We start from the raw sequence: 19169 nt of genomic DNA on the forward strand, positions 1-19169 counted from the left end.
CTTTTGTCCTAAACCGTTGGAATTGTTTAAATGTCAAATTGTACGCGTTGCTTAAAATGTATGTTGTCTAGCTTTTGTCAAAACATGTTAGGAATTTTCTAAAAATCTAAAAGCATCTAGGTGTTTGGATACAAGTGGTACTGTTAAATGCATTCCATCTAGATGTTGAATCCCTTCACATGTAAATTAAGTAACGAGCAGCGAATATCGTTCAATTTTTTTCTTTATGACAAATACTTAACTTTTGAAAAATAAGACAACAGCAGCAATTTACAAAATATACAAATAATATATTTACGTCTGAAACAGTTATGAACATAGATTGTAAGTTATAACATATTGGCATATACAGAGTTACTCTCCAAACACAAGCCTCGTCCCAAGCTTTCTACACACCCATTGGCAATCAGTGGGAACGAGTCTCTTTTCAGGATGAAGGGCACAAACAGTTGAAACATAGTATGCACTCATTTGGGTTTGAATTATGGTATGTACATCAGTAATACTTGTATCAATACACAGGTGCCCCTTGGGACTATAAATATTGGGGAGAAAAATCTACACATATTTACATGACGTTACAAATAATGTACACTGATAATCATTACGTAAACATATTATGACTGTTTGCTTCTGTACATTTTACGGTAGAAATGAGTTCCATTCGTTACGGTGGGAAATTCTCCAATAAGATAAATATACTTTAAGTTAAATAAATGACACCTGGAACTTCGAATTATAATCACTATCAAACTTTGTGCATGGAAACAGAAAAATAAAATTCCACCCAACTTGTTTGACGTACAATGGATTGTGAAGCAGTCGGGTAGCCCCGCAAAGTCTCCATTCCGATACGTAAGCACACTATTGCTCCATTGCCAATGTCATTGTGTCGCGTTTCATTCAAGTAGATATCTATTTGAGAAAAGCAACAATTCTAAAGAGCAGTTTTTATGCTCTCTTTCTCCCGTTTGGGAGTTGTGAATCGACCTTGTGATTCGGAAGTCTGCGTGTGTTCTCTTTGCGCAAATGGCATCCACTGATCTTTAACGAGCGTCCTTTCAGGCCGGTCACCCGGAGCGAGGGAAGCCTCGAGAAACGCCTGGCACTGGAAGAAAACAGACACCGGGGCTGGGACGCGCGTTTCATGCCTCACCAATCCCGTGTTACAATCTCGGCTGAATTTGATGGCCGATCGGGTTACCTTGTTTTCACTCCCAGCAGCTAGGGTGACACCGCTGAGAGAGAGAGGATGGGTGAAGGAATGTGCCGTCACTCTGGGCCACTGCGCGCGCAGCTCCAAATAACAATGGATACAAACAAGACTGCGCAGTTACAGATATCGGGACGAAGGAGCCTGTTGCTTGTCCGACTGTAGTGTTGTGGAATAGTGTTCGTATCTGTTCCATCCAGTGTCCCCTTCATAACGCACGTGTCGTGAACATTCACTGTACACGTTTGGGTCACACAGCGCCATTGTCGCCAAAATTTTAATTTAGTGAATGCTGTCCGGGATTCCGTTTTCTTTTTAATTTTCTCATTGTGGGAGAATGTTTGACTTTTGCTTTAAAATGTCTCAGTATGTAAATGGGGTAAATCAATGCGTTGTCCCAGTTATTTTTGTTTAGTAGTTTTGCTCCAGAACGTGTGAAAGAGGGGTCCCAATTTGTAACTGTCACGTGGTTACTCCTTCAAGACAACCCTTAGCCGAAGCTCGCTTTCAGCCATAATCTGATGTACCGGACAAATGACACGTATCCATTGTTCGTTCAAGAAATTCCTATTTCATATAAGCACAGAAAAGATTAGTACTTGATTGTTCTCTAAACAAGCCACCGGGAATTGCGCTGTTTGTCTGTGTCCTATACGGTCGACACATTTATTTTGAATGCGGTGTCTTGTCAGATTGTAAGCATATTGAGTGCATCGTGGTTTTAGGGACATCCCATTAGGCTTTAAAACATCGTAGTTCATGTGAACCATCACTGTTGCGTCTCTTTGGCTGACGCGTGCCATTCTCAATTGTGCTTGGTCGTTTTCTTCCATAAAGAATTGTGCGGTTGGTCAAATTAAATCAAATCAGCAATTAAAATCTCGGAAATTAACGCAGGGTTGGGAACAGAGAGAGAGACAGAGCGAGAGAGAGAGATAAGGTAGGAAATAGCGTTCATTTGCACGTGTATTCCTCCGTTCTCTCTCGGCACTCATTGCAAGTGACGTGGCAACACCAATGGAAGCGACAGTTGCACTGCCACGTGCGCGTGTACTGGTGTGTGTTGTAGCCTCGGCCACAGCACATTGAGTCACAACCGTCTGTGTCATCTGAAGTCCTATTGCAGCGTCTCCCCCGCGTCCCCAGTGACCCAGTCAACGGATCATAGTCACAATAATTAGGCGACCTCTGCAGATATACTACATCCGTCCTTTTAGGTTTACGGTCCGGCTTTTTTGATTTTTTGCACTTGAGAAAAAGAGGCCTCCTAGCACGCCGGCTTCGGATTGGTTCGACCTCCTTTGCTAGTCTGTATTTTTTCATGAGAAAGTCTCCAATTTTTCTGAAAGGCGGCAGCGTCGTCCAACATGTCTTCATTGTGCAAGATCCGCTGACGCCATGACACTTGCATTCTACGACCATGTTCTCTTTGACTGCCTAAAAGAAGAGAAAATGCTTCAGGTGAAAAACTGAATTTCAAATAGGATTCAATTTAAGAAGAAAACTTTGAAACAAATAGGACAAAAATTAGATTAAAAAATGAACTCGTCCTGGCGCTAAGTAGCACCGTGCCTTCCAACAAAGCTACAGCTAGCATTCAAAAGTTGGTTAAAGAGATAATATTCAATATAAATTACTGCGTGTACTGAATTTTGAAAATTAAACATTGCAAACCAATCTTATTACATTACACTAAGCTAGCAGAATCTTGCACTTATTAAAGACAAAAATCAAAACAACATGTTTAGTTAAGAAGTCGTCATAATGACAAAGAGACAAACATTTCTTAGGTTACTGTAAAGTGATGGAAAGGGTGAAAAATCTGTGGTTGAAGATTCCCCCTTAGCTGGTATCATGCAAAAATTAAGTCACTCTGTCACAAGGGACTTGAGTACCTAGGTGGAAGGTACTACGTGATCCAGAAGACATTTCTGATGTAAACATCTAGATTATGCCCATTGGAATTATAGAAACACCACTCTGATACGCTAATGGTTGACATTGTTTAGGTTCAGGCATCATCATTGTCAATAAAAAGAAGTTCAATTAATGTTAATGTGACTATTAACTACACGAAAGGACAAGGTGAGCCAACACGTGGCGGGGGGATGGAAAAACATCGTTAAGATTCCATGTTAATCATTGATCATGTGATATCGGTTTGAGAAGTTACTTCTGTTCTTTAGGTGTTCATCACAAAATGTGGAAACAAAAAATTATAATGGTGTCTTGAGACAAGAAATATGCCAAAACAGAACTGATCGTTTTGTCGGCTGCAAAAAATTCTGTCTGACTCATTTTCCAATTATTTGGGAAAAACGGTTACGGATGCAGAAAGGAGAAACATATTGTTGGGGATTATTGTTAGAATGCTCCAGCCGTTTCTTTGAAATTAGAAGTTCAGTCATTTCAAAATGTGAAATATTTTTGTATATTTAAATGATCTTTTTCGGCAACAGTAACATATTCATGCCTCACCACGTGCCCTTTTTCAGGTAAAAACGAAAAATCAGACGATATCTCTAGCTGGATAAAACTACCAGTTTCATTGCTATTCATAAACAATAAAAAAGATTTAGGAAACAAGTATGAAAAAGTTATGTATTTAAATAAAACAGGAAGCTCTTTTTGCAGCCATGTGACCTTGGAAAAGGTTACTATATCACGTGCTCGCGTGCCTTTTTTGTTCCCTAGCAACGCGGGCAATTATAACAGTTACTGAGTCACGTTGAATTTATTTGTTGATTGTTGCTGCTATTTTTGCACCCCCTCCCTCAATTTAGAGTTTCACGTTATGTCTTTCCCATGCTGTGCATCTGTATTTCAATTGTGACGGTTTTTTTTCTTATTTTTATTTTCTGTTCCGATTTTTAAACTCTCAGGTAGGGCATACCTAACACACCAGTCACATAACTGGTTAAATTGCAATCACAAACCCGGACGTATGATTTGCAAAATGTGACTAGATAAATATATTTTTTTTGGGGGGGGAAGCAATCTCCCTCGGGAAACGTGGGGGATATTTGAAAATGTACACTTGAGGAATGTAAATGTTTAGGTAAACGTCTCAAAGTGCCAAATGAAAAGAAATAGATGCGACTTTATGATGTCATTGTGAATGTGCAAGGAAACCGCTTGCCATAACAAACTCGTTAAAAGTGAAGAAAAAAACGCCAAATGGTCCACTGGGCCCAAAAGACACGTAGTCCCGATTTCCTTTTACAGAACACCGCCTCTAAAACTGGGATAATTATGGAAAAGACTCCATTTTGTGTCACCAAAATAGAAAATAAAAATATGCGAAGAGAAATAACGAAGTGCTCGGCATGGTGCCTTACACAGAATGCTCCTTGCTGTCTCTTGTATATGTAATGTTTGCAATATCAGAAGCAAGGATTCAGCCTAATTTTGACCAAGACATAAACTGGCAAATAAGGGTTTGGGTACACGATGTTAAATTCATATAGGCGGTTTCCTTTCTCTTGCACATTAGAGCCATGCTTCAATAAAATAGATATTACTACTTTGGGGATTATTATGACATAAAAACATTTTTGTGGCTTAATTTTTAGACTTTTTGTTCGATTAAAATTGAAAAAGGGGGAGGTGGTGGAGTAAAAAGAATAACTTGATTTCTGTGTTCATTTTTTCACTCTGCCTTGTTCTTTCCCTCTTTGACCTTCCAAACTCCCTGACAACTAAAGTAAGATTTATACACCATGGATTGGGCAGCTTGGTCGAACCTTGATCGTATTGCAGGCAGATTTTAAATGTTTTTGCTGTTTGAAAGAGAATTACAGCACAACTCTCTTGCAAACACGTGTGAGATAAAGCTCCGACAACATCAGCGCCTTTTTCGAAGACATTGCTGCAAAATTACGGTCTAAATTTGATGCAAGCTTTGATCGAGCCGGATCGGAGCATTGTGTAAACCCTGTTAGATTCCCCCCACAGCGTGCGGTCCAAAAATGACGGATGGCATCTCCACTGTGCCGTCACCCCATACAACTATGAAACACAAATCGATCATAAATTCTTTATGGTATAGATTTGCCACGGCGATTTGTTGCCTATCAAATTGACATCTTTTACGGGTTTCATTACAAGGTATTTGGCTGACCTTTTCAACTAGCCTGTCTGCTGTCTCCACTACAGATACGTGTCGCCGTACTTTAGCGCTGGTCGAAGACATTATATTGGACAGCGTGCTTGCACGTGTGTGACTCGCAAACGCATGCCTGCGCAGTTAGTGTGCGTGTTGGCAAATGCGCGTTTCTGCGCTTCTGCGTACCCTTATTCTAGAATTTGTCACATTGGAGGGTGATATTTTTTGTGAGTTTTTCAGGACTGTGGTGCAAACTTTTCTGCGGTGTTGAAAATTAACCTGTTTCGACGAAAGTAGGCGTTTATCAACAGATATTCTTGCGAACCAAAATCATCTCGGTGTCATGAATTATCTTTTCATTACTAAAACGGCACAGTAAAGCAAGATATAAAAAGGTATTTCGAACCATATCACCAGTGTCAATACATTATGCATTTTAAATTCAACATAATCTCTCAATCTAACAATTTGTTATGCATGACGACCATTCAACCAAAAAAAGACATCCATCTAAACAAAAATTTCGGTTAACCTAGACTTTACGTAACTTAGTCATAATTGATTTTATCTATTTCGGGGTTTATTATTCTAAATTTGGCATTTACAGTAGCTGGTCTTAAAAGGGGAACAGGTTTGAAAACAATACCATAAATGGATTATTGAGCTACTTTTTTTGCACTCTGATACAAAGTAGATTAACAATAAATCATGTTCATATCAGCCAGTGGTGCACTTATTCCAACTTCATATTTCAGACAACATGAAAGGGTGCATTCAAGTTTCCAGTTGTTACATCTGTGTTTCGTTCTCATGTCTGTGTGCGCCAATATTGTTGTATATATTTATCTAAGTATATTTGAAGAGGTTGGACGTTTTTCTAATATGTATTTTTCACGGGGGGGGATGGAGGGGGGGGGTGTTAAAACATGGCAACAAGTACGAGGCACCTTCGCACCTGCTTCAAAAGTGCAGTGAACAGCAAAAGGGGAGGACGTGAGATATTATCCACCAGTTGAGCACTCTCCTTCCTCTTGTCATTGCGCACCTGGTTATGCAGATCGCATGCTGCAGTTTTACGTATCCTACCATCTGATTTATCTGTGCTCCGTGACTATTGTACAAATGACGAGAGAGACAGAGGGGCAGGAGAGAGAGAGAGAGAGAGAGAGAGCAAGAGAGAGTGAGAGAGAGAGAGAGAGAGAGAGAGAGAGAGAGCAAGAGAGAGAGAGAGAGAGTGAGAGAGAGAGAAAGAGAGAGCTTATTTTTCATTACGATCAAGATAGCAGACATAAGGAACTTTATATATTTAGTTCCCTGCACACTAAGTTACCTCTTCCTCGATATTTCTAAATAAAGATTTGACATCGATTCTAAAACTTCTGTATATGACCAAGTTGATTAATCTGTTGATGCTTTCAAAAAGTTGCAATAGAATAATGTCACATTTGGATGACATAGTGAAGGGAACACCGTGCGTCGACGAAATGCAAATAAGTATTAATCTGCCTTCAGAAGCGAAAAAATTAAACAAGAAGGATGCATTATCGGCCCATATTCCTTTTCCATTTTAGAATACCTCTGTTAAAGGAATAACAACTCCTCGTATAAGATCTGTATTTCACAATAAATACATTTTGTAAACAACTCATAGAAATATAATATATTCTATTTTACTATAAAAACGGCAGTTAAAGCAATTAATCTGAAATCTGTGCTTGTCATCGGACCATGTGACCTCCATATATGGCTATACTCCGTAATAATTTCAAGAGAGATTATTACAAAAAATCAATCTTTAAAAAAAAAAAAAAAAAAAAAAAAAAAAAACAAGGACTAACATTAAATAGAGAAATGGATTAATTTACCATTGGTAAGTATGGAAAAATTGCGTTCACCCCAAGAAAATTCATTTTTTGGCCAAAATGAACAGTTGTTATCCCTTTAATAAAATGGGTCTCTTACAATTGCAAGTGTTATAATTTATTGTAAGATTTATTCTTTTTTATCATTGTTCGCGTGGGCCACGGTAGGAATAGACCAAGTGCTTCAAGTTTAATGAAAAATGCGGAGGAGTGGATGGTGCGTCATAAATGACACAAAGGTCGAATTTTGGAGAAAAAACGGACAAAAGAAGACTCCAGATAAGAGCCTCAGGGGTTAACCGGGGTCGACCAGGAGGACAGTAGAAGTCTATTATTGTTTTGGCCCAAGGCCGGTGCAACTCATGACCAGTTCGGTGAGCACTGACCAGTGAAGTGAGACGGGGGGAATCTGCACCAACGTTGACGCTTTTGCTCTCACCTTCAGTGCACTGGTGTTACGTGTATCAAAACTGCTACACATAGTTACTTAAGCGTGATAGCAAAATATGCCTGAATGAGATTATTAAATTTCTTAAAGTTGGGAGGTTTCATGCCCATATGAAGCTGTTAGTGAGTTTCACAGCGTATTTATTATATACATGTATGTGTCCACGGACGGTTACTGTATCCGCTATATGAAAACGATGTTATTCTATAGGAATTTCTGCCGTGGAACATTTGGCCGTTTTTTCGGTTACAAATGAAAAGAAGAGGAAATTCAGGAGAAAAAAAAGAGAGACGCATTGAGACAGGACTTGTTATCAAGAATGATGAACGAAAAGAAGTATTTACATTCCTGTGATTCTGTGTATTTCTGAAACATAATTGTGTCGTCGTTTTCAGATTATTTTCTTAAGTAAATGATCCGCCATGATCCCAAAGAAGACAGTCTATTTATAGAAGACAGTCTATAAATTGACAGGGTCTATAAACGTAAAACACACACACACACACACACACACACACACACACACACACACACACATATATAAACAATATTTCAGAATACATGCACATCACGGTCTGTTTTCAGCTAAACAAGTGACAATTACTTCTTTCCCCAGTGGGAGTAAATTTGAATTCTTCCCCTGTTGCTGTATGAATGCCCCATCGAGAGCTGTATATTTATGGCAGTGAAACAGCATCATAACCGCACAGGTATTCCTGTCTTTAATAACAGATTATAAAGGTAAAAAAGGGCCGCCCTACAAATGTTGCTAAATATGGTAACAGAACGCATGCTAGCTGCCACTTTACAAAAGTCATTTCCTACTGAAATTCAGTCAATGATAATTGCGATTGTGTTCGGCGTTTTATGTTTATAATGAAACGTCTCGCTCGTCCAAGAATGCCTTTGAAACCCACGCTCAAGATTCATTTCCATTTAGTAAATGCAGCAAAGATCAGCGTAATAAAAAAGATACAAAAAAGAAATGAATGGAAACAATTACGGTTTACTGATTTGGCAATAAAGAAGTTGACATACACAAAAAATAGTCATTAAGTTTTTAATGGAATCTTGCTGGAAAGGTCGTCATTGTTTAGGAATATGAACGGCCATGTCTGGGCTTAATTCTAGCAGCGGAATCAGTTTCACTGGTTGTGTAACTACGCATGGCAAGACGCTGAAAGAGCCCCGAAACGCTCTGTCGGTTTTCTATACGGGATCATTTTTTGTCAAATCTTTTGATAATTCCATATCTAGGTCATGTGAAGCACGCACCGACAGTTTGTAGAGTATCGTGGCCACGAGCTGTGTTAAGTCGCACTAGATATGCCCTGTAAGTTAAGTCGACAATGATATGCTTGAAAAGATGGGAAATCTTAGGGGAAAGTAATAGATATATATTTCGCAAATAAAATTCTGTTCAGTGCAGGGTGGTCTAACATTGAATCTTTGATAACAATCATCGTATTATGCATCACCATAAACGTCCTCATACAACCAGTGGGTCCTCTGTTAAAAGGGGATAGTAGGTTTACAAATTTCGTTCTTATGAGGTGCTCATCGAGCCAGCCCTAACAAGATTTGACACTTCAAAGACGCCGCACGTCAACAAACGATCGAGGTGTTTTCGTGAAGTTGACAGTCACTCTTTTGCTTGAGAAGGCACTGGAAGCAATGAAAGAGATGCGCCAAATGCAGGGACAATATTGCCTGGCGTTGTGCTCTGGTGCTCAAAGTATGACACCAAGACAAGCTCACGGCAGCGAGGACGAACCCTGCGTACTAATAGTAAGATGTAATTGACAAGGGTTAATGGAAACATGAAAAGGTCCATGATATTTGCCGTTCATCAACAATTTCTTTTTTATGGTTCTAATTATAACAGAAAAGATAATTTGAATATCAAAGAGAAAACCAAGGTAAAAAACGCAGTATACTCGTCAGCAAAACCAGATAGAATTAAAGGAGCACACGTACCACTACGAGTAAAAAGGCGCATCAACTTGCCATTCTATTTAAGTATGCCTAGTGGCAATTTGTGTGACAAGTGAAGAAGTGGAAAGTAAAAAGCTCTTTGGAAGCGACATTTTATCCACCCTGTTAACTTAGATAACCATCTTGATGTATGGTCCTTATAGTTACACAGATAAGACACGGAAAGAAAATAGGAGAGATTTGTCGCATTTCTGCTGGGAGCGAAAATGCTTTGTAAGCAAAACAAATTGTCTCCCGTTTCAATACCTTTAACACTTAAAGCATTTCAGCGCGTTAGAAACGACCGAACCTAGCACGTTATTTTCCAATTTATGAAATGCAGCCTATTTACCAAATTGAATTTTAAACGTTTCCATTTTAATTCTATTTCAGTGAATAAGCCAAGAATCGCACGAACGAAATTGTACAAAAATTGGTTTAAAAAAGGTTTTGCTTTTTTTCGTGTATGAAAATGTAAAATATAGAATGTCATTGCCTCTTCGTGTGTATTCAAGTGGCATAATGTTCCAAAATGTAGGCTTTTCAGTTTTTTTGTAAGAACATGATTCGATTGAATCGTTAACTACCGAGATCACCAATTATCCTTATACCAAAGTGAACGCTCGAATGTGTTAGGGGCTGGATTTGTACACTTTTCGTAGCGTTACTGGTTATTATCTCTTATTTTAAAGGGCAGTTTAACACCCCATTTCCATAGATTAGATCGACCTACTTTAGATCGACCTAACTCCCTGGGGGTTCACGCTAAATAGCTGTCAGCAGGGCGGACACGAAAGTTAATTACCCTCTTACAGCTTGTAGTAGGCGGGACGGACATTTAAGTCGGATTATCTGAAAGTAATCTAGTGAGACTCCCCGCGGGGATAGATCGATCTAAAATCTATGGGAATAGAGTATCAGTTTTAATTGCAGACTCTAGGGCGAAGCGTTTCCAAGGACGATACAAGGTGAGCAGAAAAAAAGTGTGTTTACCTGTTGTCAAATGACATTCCTTAACCCGAGAACGCGGGACGTAAGAACGCAATAAACGGCGCCTAAACATTAGCTAAGCGTCCCAAGTAACCATGCAGCTTTTAAATCAATCTTATTAAAACGCTCTATATCAATATACACCTGGCTTCAATGTGTCTTAAACATGTTATTGTTAATGGAATGATTTTTAAAAGATTTCTCACAACGACATCGCGTTAGTTGCCTACCCTCTATTTATGGTCGCAAATTGAAACAGGACAAAAACTGGTTTCGTTCGTTCTGGAATGCGACCCTATAGAGCGGGTCCAGCATGTAAGAGGTAATGAAAAATTGTTAATTAAAAAACCTGTCACAACTGTGCCACACGGTAAGCTGGGACTCCACGCAGTGACGTGACTGAGATAAAGCAAGAATGATTCAATCGCAGATCGCTGTTCTTCTCGTAATCTTTGATCGGGAAAACGGTATTGACTTTTCACGTGATATTGTTTGTTTCTTTTCTCCCTCCAGTTAGATTAAACAGGATAATATTGATGTATTGTTGCGGTTAAGGTGGTAGTCGAGCTCTAACAATAACATTCTTCCAATGCCTGGTATCTAGCCCCCCTGACCCCGTCTACCACGTAGACTGTTGTTCCAGTGCTGTTCTACCTCCCCGCGCTACACCTCTAACTACCAACACATAGAAGTTCGGGAAGTAATTTTCTTGTTTGTCAAACAAAAACTGTTTCACCTGCCACAAATTGGATTAGGGATTAAGAATTCTCTGCAAATTGAAAAAGAAAAAATGAGAAAAAGTCGCTGAGGTTAGGCAATGGGTGGGTGGGTGAGGGGAGGGTATTGAAATACTTTTCCTTGTAACTGCCGGGTATGTTGAAAGTTCTATATAGGTACGCAGTGGGTGTGGCCTTAGAAATGAAGAAAATTCAAGGAAAGCCAAAAAGGGCGGACACACCTTGAAGAGATTTCTAGGTGATAAAAAGGATAACACCTCACTGCTGCTTGATTAAATAGGAAACAGACTTCTGCACTAAGACTCTATTTTTATAAATATTGTAAGGTACCACTGCGCCATACTTGCCTATTAACTTGAGCACAACCACTTTGTGGCTTTTAAGAATGAAAATATCGGCTATTCAGGTGGTTGATAGTATGCTACATTAGGTCTGAATGCGATAATTTATTACTTCTCTGAAGTTTCGAGTACCTAGCTTTTTACCTGTGGATAAAAAAACGCGCTGAGAGTTTAATTGCAGAAGTGGTACGGTGGCCCCAGACATTCCGATCATTCAAACGCTGAATGTGCCCCGTTCACGGTTCACTTTCCCCCATACCCAGCTTGATGGGAGCATTGATGTTCACTTGACGATGTCGAGAAAGAGGCCAATAAGTTCAAAAGTAGTTGATGCCACCGAATACCAAAAAAGGTAGAAGTATTTGATTTAGAGACGCCCTCTCTGCTACCTATCGCCTCACTAATCTAGCCCCCCTTCCTTCCTTTGGGGAGCGGCAACAAAACACCCCCTCCCCTCGCTTGCCCTCTCACACCTGGCCTTTGATTTTAAAATAAGACTTAAGATCGACAGCGGGTCTTAACTTCAAGATAGATATGCAGAAATCTGCTTTAAAAAACTACCAGTCAAAATATGGATAACATCTTTCTCATTATTCAACAGGCACACTGGACTAATTCTAACTCATCCAGGTTCAAAGAAGACTGAAAGTTTTGTCTAAAAGTACAGATATACTTTTTGACTAAAGTTCTTTTATAAAACATGGCCTGTATCAGCCCTGTGTTTGCACTAACCCCTATGCCCTGTGCGCAATTATTTTCACTTGGATGTACACCTCAAACCGCAGAGTTCAATCCAGAAAAAGAGATTTCTTAAGATGGTAAACATCTTTTGAATATTTCGTCCATTATGAACGTTGATCGTAATTTCGATATCATTTCATTGATACCTTTGCATTGGTTATGACGTCAGGAATGGAGCTCACGCTCAAATCTCATTGATCAAATCTGATTTCAGTTTGTTTTGAACTAAAAAATATTGAAAAAATAAACAAATGTATTTTGAAGATAAGGTGGTTGGAATGTAGCCACCTGCGCTCAATTCCGCGTCATTCACAGTGTTATTTATAAGTTTTTGGAGTGAAAAAAATATGTCAACCAGACAAACACACGTAATAAGATACGTCATAGGCAGTTCCAAAATGTGATGAAATGATAGATTCCTTTATGTAGAAAACTTTTTCCGTTTTGACTCTTTTAAATGCAATGTGACCACCAAAGGGTCATTTCTATTGACGACATAAATGTGGCATCTGTGCCACTAGGCCTACACACATAGGCAACGTAAGCTAAATATAAAACGCCAAAATTATATTTTATAGAAAAAGAATCAGTACAGAGTTAAAGAAAGATATTAACTAATAGAGCTATCATCTTGTTTGTTAGTTTAATACATGGCCTGATGCAAACAGTCAAAGGAGCGAGGATTTGACTTGAAATAAGGCAATAGTGGAACATAAAGCAACAAAAACCTAGAAAAATTATCTCAGAGAGAAGCAGCATCAAGGTCGTGTGCTGTGTCTAGAAAACTGACATCGATATTAAGTATTAAACTCGAACCCAAATAGACATGACCCCTTCGTACCACGGCCCCTGCAATACATTGAGAAGCCCCCTCCCATGACCGTTGTCGTCTGCCCTGTGACGTCATACAGGCCCGCAACTTGTGATCACAGCCATGAAATAGACCAGCTTTCATCTTTGAGCAATCATTTTTGTAAATTTTCTCACCTCCTGCTCTCTTTTTGGCGACAGGCGTCAATTATTCTTTCACAATGCCGGTTGATAATAGGGGTAGGCTAAACTACAGGACGACAGGGGTCACATCCGCAAAATGTCGTCCTTTATCCGAGTGGAATTTTCGTAACTTTTTTTTACATGTTTGGACATATGATAGCTGTAAATAAGCCCTTGTTTGTATTCAGTGCTTGTCGCAGTGAAGTCGATAGGGTTTTATTATTAAACAACAATCATTTTGAGAGGTATTATCGTTATTAAAACTGATATCAGTTTGTCTGATGACTGACTTATCAGACTTCTAAAATGTCAACGATACTGTGTCGATTTATCAAGTAGAATAAAAAGTCAATGATTTGGGTATCAGGAAATGTGGGAAGGTCCCATTTAAAGACTTCATTGTTCAATATATAAATATTTTTGCTTTTTACGTTCGCAAACGTTGGTTCGAAATGGAATGAAACCATCTTGGATCAGTTAAAGTTTTTCTGAACTGATATAAACTTTGGGTTACGTTAGCTATCTACTTTGGCGGCGCTGCACCACGGAGACCAGTGAGTCGCGGGTCCATCAAAGAAAACTGTCCAACTCTTTGATGTTGCCGCTTACTGTACGAAGTTCCTTTAGGGCAATGGGGAATTCGACAATAATAAAAACCTTATTTCACATTTGTTTTACCTTGCAATTGTTAGCAGGTATTTTAAGAGTAGCTGGGGTGGTGTGGTGTTATCTTAGTGGGGATGGCGATAAAAACGGGGTTAATGCCTTCAGCTTGGAAAGCACCAAGAAAACGAAATCCACTTCAAAAATGTCGTTTTGCAACGGTGTCGTAATTGTTTCCAAAGTTTAACGTCAATACATCAGTTTTTTTTCCATTAGGCCAGTGGCTTACAATTTTACAAATATCTTAAGTGACGCGCGTTGTTTTGAATATCCAAGAGATAAACAAAGACATATTGAACTGCTGGCGTAAATCATCGACAAGAGAAAGTATTGGGAAAACATTTTAAAGTTTACTTTCTTATTTGTGTGCTTGTTCATCTGTTTTGTACTTTGTTTGAGTGGCCATTTATTTCCTGAGCGACTTCCTGTGTTTATAAGGACAACTAGTGAGTATTAACGCATTTTCCAAGAAACTGCAGTCGCCAAAGTGTATCAATTAGGAAAAGAAGTGTTCTATCAAATATCACTTATAAATGGTTGAACGAGAGAGATGACAATCTTTAACAATGGTGATCTCACTGCAATCAGATCACCAAACAGTCAATTTGTGTATTACGTCAGAGGTACACCCCATCTAGCAAGGGCGACAAAACGTTACCGGCTGCAACAACTCTGATTGACCTGCTGGCTATTACGTCACATGGGGAAGATTGCGTCATACTAAAGAGGCGTCAGTTCCGCCAAGTTTCCAACTAACACCGTGACTAGTGTAACAGATATTTTCACTTTTTAGGACTCTATTTCATGGAAAATGTGTTGTTTCACAGTATTCCATTTCTTTATTCAACTATGGGAAGGTGAAGTAATATGGTAATAAAGCCCATATTGAGTTCGTTTATCAGCAGGATGCGTAATGTATGACGTAACGATCTTCATGGAATGGAGGTAGTTTTGTTGTTCAATCCAAAGAACCAAGTATATCTTGATGTAACGGGGAAATATATTATTTCAGTTTTTATAAAGATTTGAATAGATTAAGTAGGTACACGCATTCTGCTCGCTATTAATGGCAGATTTAGGTCCCCCCAAGAATGAAGGGATAGAGTAGAAAAGAAATAAATGAATTCACAGAATTAAAGAAAATAAACAAAAAAATTGAAGCTATATAGGCCTACGATAAATAAATAAATAAATATCTTACCTTTCTGCCGGCCCTGTTATTATGTAAGTTCATAAGTGACCTTGCATCTCCTTCTATTTCCCGAGCGTCCACAAACAATCGGGCAAACTTGAGACCGTATTTTATATCTGCGCTGCACCCTCCCCATTTCCATCCCTGGGGAGAGAACCGACCATCCATCTTCCGCCTGTCACAGCCACAACTTGTCATGTTGCCTTGACTACACGCCTGCGTGATGGCGTAAGCGACGCCAGCGGCGCTGATGGCGTAGGCGTAAGCGGCCTCGCGGCTGCCTGGAATCAAAATAAAAAAGTTGGTAGATTGAGGAATATGTACAATTTATTCCTAAAAATATTTTTCAATCAAGATAAGTAAACCAGTTTAAAGCAAAAGTTTAGTGCATGAATGATATTTGGATACAGCAAACGAAAGTATAAGTGCATATAAGTGTCCATAAGCGAAAGACAATTGTGCCCATTGAAATCAAAATATCAATGATAAAAATGAGATACTGCATCAAAAAAGACACTTTCAGTAAGAAAAGAGTGGTTATAATACATCAAGCTAGCCTAGGTAGAATATTTGCTCAAAGTAAACATAACTTTTTCATTCTTTGCCATTGAAAATGACAGTTGCAGGGTCTTTACCTTAGAAAATTTTGAAGAAGAGTGCATATTAAATGGCCCCAAACAATGAATTACATTACATATAAGTTAAACAAAATATATAATTATTATATGCAAGAGGACTTCAACTACATATTGAAAAGTATATCGGAATGTGAATAAAAGAATGAAAAAATAAAAGCTGTGTAGATGGGCTCACACAAGACTCAAAATACAACTCCAAATATTATTCCGTAATTGATCTCCACGTTAAGGTAGATATGGACAGAGGTGAGTTATCCGAGCACTGTATGGGATGAAAAACGACTTGTTTATTCCAAGCCCCTCTCTTAGACCACCAACGTAGTGCCTTTGGGGTGTTTTATGCAATAGTAGCAACAAACAAACGACAGCCCAGTGGTATCCATGCATCATCCCATTCTAAAAGATGGAGTGTCAGGCAGATCGCAACTATTTTAATCGCGTTGTAAAGACACGCGCGGAGACGCAGGGCGCAGAGGAGGTACTTATCGAACTTTAATTGCATCAACCAGTAATCTTAATTGTCATTTTTATTCCACACCGCCATCTCCATTCCGGACAAATGACAATCAGCATTTGATATTCTGTTCCAAGATTCTAATCTTCAAGCGCCCTTTCTTTGCCATATTAGCATAATTCTTCCGTCCGCGCGACTTTTGAGACGTTTGCCGTGATTAATTTTTTCGACGCTCTCTAATTATGCCACATAAAAGAGAAGATAATGAAACGGTTTCAGCATCCGGGGAGCGTTAGGAAGCGATATGTCACAGTATCTATGTGGAAACGACTGACCACTACTGACCCCTGCCCATGGGGAGTGGACAGCTGAAACCTTGAGAACTCGAACTCCGGAGACTAGTAATCTCAACGTCTGTAGAACTTGAATGAACCTTTTTCACTCCATCTGGAGGACGGTTTCCCCAAAGGAGAAATTACTCAAACTTGAAGCAGATACCATAATTAAAAATATGCAGATGGGCAAAATCCTGTCATCATAGTAACTTACTATAGTTTCTTTTATGAAGGCAAGTTCCAAAATTAACATTCGTCCCAATGTTGTTTTGGTAAAACTTTTTATCCCAGTAAGCGCAATGTTTATTGGCGTTATTTCCCTATCAGACATCGATGAAGAAGTGTAAAGAAATATGGGATTTCATGCCCCACACATACATTTTCAAAAACAGTGTCATTTGTTTTTTTATACGCATTGTCAAACGAGCATTTTCGGCAGGGGTTACATTTACTACAGCTGCTGGGTATACTGTACATTTTAGAATTTTGCGACAACAGGAAAAATTAAAAGCCAAAGAAACAAAGGAAGACGGATAAAATACGGGATATCGTCAAAGGATAGGCACCCCATAAAACAGCTTCTCAAACTGGGGACAGACAAAGATGGAGGACCCTAATCGCCTCCGCCAGTCACTTGACGATGACACTATGGTATCTCCAAGTCGACTCTCTCGTTTCTGCCTGGGTACACACCCCGGCTAATATCTCCTGAAGTCCATACACCCGACACAAAAACGACAATCAACAGCGCAATAAAGCCACACAAAGCCCGGACCTCTTCCACTGCGGTAACCTAATCTAATACGGTAGTGACTACACCATGTCACCGGCCCGGTGAATGCATATAAACGTATTATTTCGATATGGGTCTTCTGTGAGAACATCGAATCGTCTTGTCGCGTCAGATTAGACGCTAGAGATGGTGTCCTAGTAAACTTCGCAAGGAGACAAAGAAAGGACGAGATAACGCACTTACCGGGGTCCCTGTTGTGAGGGAAGTTCAGCCCATTGAAGTGTTTTTTTTTTAGATTGGATTGGGGCACAATGATATGTTGGATTATAAGAATGTCTGAGAGAGAGAGAGAGAGAGAGAGAGAGAGAGAGAGAAAGAAAGAAAGGGGGAGAGGGAGAGAGGGAGGGGGGAGGGAGAAATTAAGCCGATCTTAGCAATGAATTTCGAAATAAAGAAGGTGCAGGTGTTTGACCAAATCTCAAGACTGAACGACACAGTTATTTTTTCAAATACAAGCAATATTTACTAGGAAAGAAAAAACTACGCAAGCCTTCGCAACATCGAAAAGAGTTTAGAACTCATTTCTCGATTCCTTATTAAAAATATACACACAAAAAAGCAAGGTACATCTGAATAAGTTCCTGTCATTGACTCGAACTTCATACCGACCCCAAAATATATCAAACTTGAACCTATGTCCCTCTATATATTTAAGGATGTTTCAGCTGTCCCTCAGCAACGCAGGTCATATTTTAGACGTTAACTCTATGTACATAAACCAAGTGAACGCAATCTTCACGTTTTAACTTCGTTGACACTACATCTCATAACCCGTATAAATGTTTTAAGTTGCTAAAGCAAAGAAAACGATCTGGTTGCATTGTACCGTAAAGAATGTCATAAAACGCAGATTTTCCTATTAATATCTTACCTCTCTCCACCTGTACGTACAACGCCAGGGGGGTGAAGGCACGCGAAGGCCAGCAGGGTTATCTAAGCGTTATCTTAAGTACAAAACGTTTTTCGGTCGAAGCCTCGGGCCACGGCTCTTAGCTTTACCGTTGTCAACTTTCCTCTTTTATTGCTATACTTTTTTTGGGTATGAATACGTGTTATTTTCAGGTATTCACCTGTTGTCAGTCAACATCATAAACGGCGGTAAATCTTATTTTAAGTAACATGACGTGAACTATTCTTATTTTGTCTCTTTTCCTATTTCTGTATTCATTCCCTCCCTCTCTTTTTCTCCTTCTCATTTGTTTAACTGATGTAATTACTTGACGCTGTCAAATGACTAGAAGTTTGTCATCACTTTACAATTTTAACACCCGGTGACGTCTCAAGCGTGACAAAAGTATGTAGTATTTTAAAAAGTCGAACGTTGTTCCGTGAAAAAGAAATGAGAAATCTTTTGGCCATTTTTTGTTGCTTTTAGATTTCTTATTTTGTGGTACTTGGAAAACTTGTCACAATACAACCCGAGCTACTTGGCAAAAGCATACACTAGTACGATGACACCAAATGAAAAAAAAAAACCAACAACAACAACAATTTATCTGAATAAACGACATATTCCTTGTCATGTGAGATAAAGTGACTGATCCCTTGATAAAACTTGATAAATTTTATAACTGACACCTTGCAACATAATTTTTATACTAGAGTTACATATAAACAAGACCCTCACCCCTGTCAGTCCTCCAAAAAGAGAGAGAGATAGTAAGGTGGGGACCATGTCAACCACGTAAAT

The 19169-nt window shown here is 39.1% G+C and overlaps 1 protein-coding gene across 3 annotated transcripts in view; it reads right to left on the bottom strand.

Annotated features, from left to right (window-relative positions):
* Nucleotides 1–269: 269 nt before the first annotated feature.
* The window catches only part of LOC106162452 (protein Wnt-7b), a 36365-nt gene continuing 17465 nt past the window's right edge, over nt 270–19169 (bottom strand). For all 3 annotated transcript variants that reach the window (XM_013539756.2, XM_013539758.2, XM_013539757.2), the window contains exons 3-4: nt 15269–15540; nt 270–2650 (exon numbers count right to left, since the gene is read on the bottom strand). In XM_013539756.2, coding sequence (XP_013395210.1) covers nt 2168–2650; nt 15269–15540 — 755 coding nt within the window. In that variant the 3' untranslated portion in view covers nt 270–2167. The remainder of the gene's footprint in view (nt 2651–15268; nt 15541–19169) is intronic.

Source organism: Lingula anatina, chromosome 6, assembly GCF_051362555.1.
Source record: "Lingula anatina isolate TDL-2025a chromosome 6, LinAna3.0, whole genome shotgun sequence".
Taxonomy (NCBI): domain Eukaryota; kingdom Metazoa; phylum Brachiopoda; class Lingulata; order Lingulida; family Lingulidae; genus Lingula; species Lingula anatina.